At 29.5% G+C, this 7,704-nt stretch overlaps 1 protein-coding gene across 1 annotated transcript; it reads right to left on the reverse strand.

The window, feature by feature from the left end:
• Positions 1-3,751: 3,751 nt before the first annotated feature.
• LOC105777009 (WUSCHEL-related homeobox 5) lies at positions 3,752-5,368 on the reverse strand. Its single transcript, XM_012600039.2, has 2 exons — positions 4,902-5,368; positions 3,752-4,016 (listed from the first exon to the last, which is right to left on the reverse strand). Exons 1-2 carry the CDS (start codon positions 5,260-5,262, stop codon positions 3,811-3,813), a joined length of 567 nt encoding a protein of 188 aa, XP_012455493.1. The 5' UTR covers positions 5,263-5,368; the 3' UTR covers positions 3,752-3,810.
• Positions 5,369-7,704: the final 2,336 nt, after the last annotated feature.

Genomic DNA, 7,704 nt, shown 5'->3' on the forward strand with positions numbered 1-7,704 from the left:
TTTTGCGTAAAATGCCACAATTTTTATTTGGAACTAGACCTGTTTAAGGATCAGGTAGCTTGCTTGACTCGACTTGGATAAATTTTTTTTCACTTTAGGCTGAATCAACTCGAATTCAATTTAAAGAGTAAAAAAGTATTTTAAATTAAAATTTGATTATAAAATATATAAAATAACAATTACATGTGTATATATATATATTTATATATTATTGATTTTTGAATAGAAAAATGAGCTTTTTGGACAGTCCGACCCAGCTTGAAAACAGGCTTGGGCTTGAAAATATTTTAAAATTGAGCCTTGACCAGACCAAGTTTGGCCCATAGACATTTCTACTTAGAAGTGATTCCTCTGGAAATTCTTCACCTTTGTATATTGATTTTGCAATATAATTTTATGCACTCAAAGTGAACTATACACTACTATCATTAAAATCCATTGAAAATAAATTTAGATAATTAAATTTGTTGACACATGAAATCACATAATTTATTATTAGTATATAGATATATACTAAAGATGCTCATAGGCCAAGCCAGATCGGGTTCAAGTCTGCTTTAAGCATGATATTAATGCATTTTATAATTGCTCAAGTTCGGCTCAACATAAAATATGAGTCTAAAATTGTCTAAACCCACCTATATTTCTAAATAGCTAATCCAAACCCATTTCAAACCTACTCATATTTTTTGAAAGTGTTTTTGAAAAATATTTATATTAGTTTTACTTTAATATTTAATAATCTCGTTTTTTTTTCATTTGTTAAAAGTTTATATATAGGAATCTTAATATTGTTTTAATATTCACATTATATAGTATTATAGATTATTATAAATCTAATTTTTGTGTTATAAAGTATATAATATATATGAATAATATATTATAAAAAAAATGCACCAAATTTAGGTCTTAAATGTTTGAGCTAGAGCCAAACTCATATTTTAAACGGATCTATTGAAATGTGACATACTCTTATCTTCAAGATACGTCAACCAATGACCTAGCTTTCGATCAGAGATGAAAATGCAACAATGTGATTGGTTGCACTAACATAGAAATGCAAATTTCCAACTTTTTCACCAGACGTTCATTGTCCCTCAACCTATGGCTTCTACCACAATACTCATGAAACTGCCTCTGCATCAGATCCTTGCGTTCCATGCTTGTCTTGAATTTCTTTGACAATCCCTACCGTAGCAATGCTTTTTGGGTTTATGGTCTTGGCATGGAATGTGTTTTTTGGCCGTTCTCTCATGTTTAAGTTCTCTGCTCATGCTCAGGGGTCTTTATGCTTTCTTTCTACTATGACGTCTTTCTTGTTTTGTCACTCACGGGTCTTTGTGTCCCGTGGCAGAGCTTGAAATTTTTTTTGGAAGTACCGGGATTAAATTATATATTTTTACAATAATAAAAATGTAATTTCATTATTTTAATATCTTGTAGTTTTATAATTTTTAAAAGATTAAACTAAATTTTTATCATTTTTGAAAGGCCAAAGTATAATTTTACTAAAAATTTGCTTTTTTAGGGGGGCCTGGGTCTCCACTACACTCCACCACTGTTTACGCCTTTCCTTTCTTTCTTTAATAAAAAGACTTTCATTGTTGAAGAAAAGAAATTGTTCAAACTCTCCCAAATTTCAAACTTGATCGGATAACCTAATTTAGAAATAATTCTAATTTATACACTAAAAACACATTAAATATAAAACTTATAATTTTTTTCTCAGCTAAATCAAAGTTTTATTGAAAATTTAATTAGATAGCAATAAATTTAAACATATTTTCACACCATTAGTTTTGCATAATTGGAATCCTTCACACAAGGGGGCCAAAATCACACCATTAGAGTCTCGAAGCACTACACTACAATAAGAAGGCCCATCAACATTAAATTTAAGGCTTAACCTCAAAATCGGTTCTCAAAATATTGTACTTTCTCGCTTAGTTACTTAAAAGTTTTTTTTTTAATAACACGTAAATTGTCAAGTTCATCTCATTTTATTTAAAAAGTGTATCACATGTAAGGGTGAAGTCAAAAATTTTTTTTGAGAGCCGAGATTTAGATAATTTTATAAGAATTAAAAGTGCAATTTCACTCTTATATTAACTTATATCTTTATGACTTTTAAGATTAAATTAAAAATTTATTAATCTTGGGGAGGGCCTACTAAAAATTTTCAATTTTGGGAGGGCAGGCCCTGCTTACTCCCTCCCTTCACCCCCAGTATCATGTCTTGGGGTAAAATGTGACAAAATTGATAATTTAAGTATAATTTTTGACAAAAAGAAAATTAGGTATCTAAATGAGAAAATTAGGTATAATTTGAATTCCGATTTTACATTTAAGACTCAATTTAAACATATTCTCACCACCATTTGACGGATTTTTCGAAATTATCCTTAATCGGAACAATGTCTTATGTTTAATCTGGTATCACTGCACTTGCACTTTATTAATAAAATCTATTTGCTGAGAAAAAATCGAAGTAGTGTCACAAAGCCAAACAGCATCAAACAACGCCATCTCTTAAAAGTTTTAGTTAAGAGTTTAAAAATTTAATTTTTTGTATTAGTTTTAATGATTTTTAACGAGATGGGGGAGTGTGGCACTATCTGCTAGTGTCACAATGTTAGAACTTTAGGCTAGCAATCCACGCGACTTTAGATGATTTTTTTAATTTTAAATCTACTTAAATCAATCTTAACTCTCGAAAAATGAGAATACACAAAGGAAATTTTCTAGGGCCCCAAAATAAAATAAAAGCAAACTTTCAAGGAAGAAGCTACGAGCGAATAGAAAAGCTACAAGAAAGCAAATTCTCTCAAAGTGCTTCTATTACTTTGAAGAATTGCAACTGAATGGTTACAAATGGGAGGAAAAGCCTCTATTTATAGTTGAGCTTCCCTAAATCTAACAGTACATTTTAAATTACATCGACAATTGAGATTAAAGGCTATCTACAAGATGAGATTCCTAATAAATTTACACACTATACAATCTTATCTTAGGATTTACAATATTCACCATGATGACTCTAGCTTTACTGGAGTGTTACACTAGGCTACTAAGACTTTAAGTAGATGTATTTTTCCATGTATTCCACGAATTGAACTAGTTCATATGAGTTAAATGAACCCCATTTAATCAATTAACCTTCATGGACATTCTGTTTCCATTTATCATGGTCATAAACTTTAGTCCGTGACCCGTGACACTGATATATAGATTCATATAAATACATCAAATATAAATCCTTTTAAAATTTACAAGTAAAATCAATACAATAAAGTATATTAAAAATGAAATCGCATTTGACATTTTCTTAATCTTAATTTCATTTATGAAATTAAAAAACTATATTACTAGAATACCAAAAACAAAATTTAAAATATATTAATGTATGTACACATACATGAAATTCAAAGATTGGAAGCAAAACCAAGGCAGAATCTAATCTTATAGAATACATTTTATGCATTTCAAGGAAAGACAAACATTTTTTTTGTATGAGAGGAAGCAAAATTCAATTTCAAGCAATTAAAATTTCATTGAAAACTAAATCTAAACATTATAAAACATGGAGAGAAAAAAGTACAAAGAACTAAATCATTTTATGAGCATATAGAGGAGGAATGTCTTAGCATTGATATAATTTTCAATATTTAACATAATTTTTAAAAAAAAGAGAAATTACCATTACAAACGTAAAAATTTCCAAACTACAACATAAAAATTAATTCTACCCTAATTTCATCATTGCCTAAACCTAAAATTACTTTTTTTTTCAACATTTTATGATTTTTTTTTTCACAGGGAACTTAAACGAAGATCCAATGGTGGATGATCCATTTCTGGGTTATTGATTGTGTATGGAAATGATGATGTTTCCCTACATTCGTTTGCATGGAATCTCAGCTTCTCTTGCTCATTTTCATCAAAGGAATTTAATGGAAATAGTTGTAATGTCTCGATAACCCTTTGATCTGATTGATATTCCTTAACCTCGAAAAACCCTGCAAATATTTAAAGAAAAAAAAACCCATTAAATCAAATGAAATATGTGTTATAATAATACCATTTTTTTAAAGTTCTCCTAAAAGATTTGTCATCTCATAATACTTTTATTAGGTTTGAACTCAAGACCTCTCATATACGACTTATTTTCACTACCACATAAAACTCTTATATGGAGAGGCCCTGGATATGAATCTATGATGCATTTTCGAGTGAGAAAACCTTACAGAATTAGTGAGTACATAAAGAGGATAATATCATCTTATAGACATGACATACTTGACTCAATTTAAAAAAAAAAAAAAAACTCATCAAATCAAATGAAATGTTTATTATAATACCACTTTTAAGTTCATATTGTACTCTTTGAATTCCACAAATTCTTCAAGGATTTGTCACCCGATAATGCACTTTCCTAAATTCAAATCCAATACCTCGTCATATACAAGTCATTTTCATTATCATGTAAAACGCCTATATGGGAGGCCGTGGATTTGATTATGAAGTGCAACTTCAGATGAGAAAACCTTTTAGTGAGTACACAAAGAGGACAATATCATCTTACAATCATGACACAACATCATCTGACCCCCCAAAAAGGTAAACTACAATAGAGGCCACCCAACTATTTTTTTTCTGTTTTGATCACTCAACTATGAAAAGTTACAAAATGATCACTTAACTATTCAATTTTGTCTGTTTTGATCATCAAGTGGCTATCGTAAAAATGAAAACACCCAAAAATCTAAGATAGTTAGGTAACAAAAAAAATTGAGAGTGATTATTTTATAACTTTTCATAATTAGGTAACAAAAAGAATCCACAGTTAAGTGACTACTAATGTAGTTTGAAAAAAAAAAAAAAGAAGAAGACGAGAAACCTACGTTTCGAAGATGAAATCTTGTTGTTGTTGTTATTGAAGATGTTATCTCTAGAAATGAAATCATTTTCATCAATAGAGACCTTTCTACGCTTTTGTCTTTCCCTAGCTTTATGATTCTGGAACCAATAAAACACATTCTTACTTTCAATCTTCCCATAAAAGCTAAGCTGTGTAGAAATCTTCTGGATTTGATCAGTACTCGGTGTTCGGAGTCCAGACCTAAACAGTTCGGTTAAAACCTTAACCTGTTCAGTCGTAGGGTTCCATCTCCCACACTTAGTTCCACTACCACCATTGTTGTTCCCATTATTACCACGAACATGACTCCCTTTAATACAAAACCCCGACAACCCTTCTTCCATATTTTCAAATAAAAACACCCCCCAAAATCAAATCTAGAAAAAAAACCCAGAAATTTTCTTTGTTTTTTTCTCACAAGTCTGAACAAATCTGAACTGAAATGGCAGTAGTTCGTTTATTACATATATATATATGAAGAAAAAAAGATGAACACAACAACATACATTAAATAAACCTTTTTTAAAAAAAAAACTTAATTTATTTGATTATTTAAATCAGTTGTGCTTTGATGTTAGGGATCATGAGGTTGATTTTTATGAAAATGTTTGATATGATCGTCTGGTTTTTTGTGCAAAGAGTGAGACATGCGTAAAAGCTGCCACTGTTCAAAACACTCTGCACGTATAAAAATAGGGTTTAATTTTTTGTGTGTGTTTTTCAGTAAAGTGAACACTTTCCACTGTAAATAAATATTAAATTATGCTTTTTTCCAATTTAATTTAATTTTTGTTGTGTTTGTGTGCATGCTTTTTCTTTTAATTAATGGAGATCTCTATTAAGGTGTAATAAGTCCAAAACCCACCACGACATGTGAATAATCCAAGATTTAAGATTAATTTAATACATGTGTTGCTAAAGAATGCAATAATTAATGTGTTTTTCAACATTTGTTAATACTTCAAGTGGTGACTTTAGATAGCTAAACAAGTAATTTGTTTTAATTAGGTAAGGGGAAACAAATCAAAGTGGTATACTTGTCAATGAGTTTTACAGTTATTCCTTTTGATAAGAATTAGTATAATAATATTTCGAATATTTATATATATTCGATATTTGTAATGTGGGTGAAAAAAATTATGTAAAAAACATATTTATTAAATTTGGTTGAAATAGTTGATTGAGTCTTAGCTCGATTGGGGAGGGATTATGAGTAGTTCTAGACATTGTGTCAAAAAGAGATATGATCAGAACCTATAATGAGATTGTCCTACAAAAATATAATTTGCTTTGTAAAAATCTTAGTTTTTTAGTCATTTTTAACTGAATTGGTGTCGAGTTGACTCATGACACCAAACTCAGACAAAAACTTTATTATAGTATAGTTTATAAATTTTTATTTTATTGTTATGAAATGAACCTCATACATTCTTTAACTATGGGAAGAAAGGGAGAAGGGTTTTCACACTCAAAGTTGGAACCTTGGGCAGGAATGAAGCCATGAACTTTGTGTAAGAGTTCAAAATAAAATTATAAAAGCTTGAGGGTGTTAAAGTTAAAAATTATATTTTAAAAGGGTTTGAATTAAATAATTAATTTTTTTAGGGGTAAAAAGATTTTCAATTATATCCAAGGATGAAAATACTTAAAATTAAATTATTAATATGTGAAAGGGACTAAAACTGAAGTTGGCCAACTTAGTTAGGAAGCTAACGCAGTTGCTTTCCCCTTGGTTTCGTCCCTCACCATCAACAAGCTTGAAAACCACACAAAATCTTACCACTAAATTAATTAGTAGCTTATTAACATTCATTTTGTACTTTTGTACTGTTAAATTAAAGAGCAAATTGATCCTTTCTGTTAAAAAATTCATCCATTTTGTATTGTTAAAAACTAGCGTGACCGATGAAATAACCAAGTACTGACATGTGGCGTGCTACATGTACCTCATGCTGACGTATAGGGACTAATTTTTAACAGTAGAAATGGATGAAATTTTTAATAGAATGGCTAGTTTACTATTTGATCTAACATACATGGACTAATTTGCCTATTTTTTAATAGAAGGAACAAAATACAATCAAATTTTTAATATAAAAGCATTCATAATAATTTTACCCTCAAATCTAACATTCATACTTCTCCTACGAGTATAGTTTAATATTTATGTTTCATGAGAGACAAAGAATATAGATGTAAGTGAAAGTCAAAGTTCACATTGTTTGGATCCTATTTGGAGGGTTGTGATCGAAACTACTGACAAAGATAGACTGAGTTAGGTTGACTCAATGAGTAGTACATTAACTTGTCAGTACAAAAAACATAAATAAAAAGTGGTTTTTTAAGATGGATGGTAGTAATTTGTAAATATTTGTAATAAAGAAAAACCTTCTTTTAAGGGAGTGGGAACACCAACTATAAGACAATAAAGCCTACCAAAATTGAGATTCGGGAGGGACAGACAACTCATGACCAGCCAAAAAGTTTAACAAAAAATTTATTTATATGCATACGTACATACATACCAACCACTTGGGTTTTTCTTATGTCACTGTGCTTCCTGTCTTTAGGCAACTACATCTTTATTTACTTTAAAAATAACCTCATTTAAGGATTAAAGAGGAGTTGTCAAGGATTAAATTCGAATTTCATACCTTTGATTTTATAATTGATTGAGTTTAGTTTAGGATTAAACTACTTCTTCATTTATAAGCTTGTTTATCTTTTTTTTTTCAATTTTTTAATATAAAGCTCAGGCGAATCCAGAAACTTTTTAGTGGAGGAAT

This window comes from Gossypium raimondii, chromosome 10 (genome assembly GCF_025698545.1).
Source record: "Gossypium raimondii isolate GPD5lz chromosome 10, ASM2569854v1, whole genome shotgun sequence".
Classification (NCBI taxonomy): Eukaryota; Viridiplantae; Streptophyta; class Magnoliopsida; order Malvales; family Malvaceae; genus Gossypium; species Gossypium raimondii.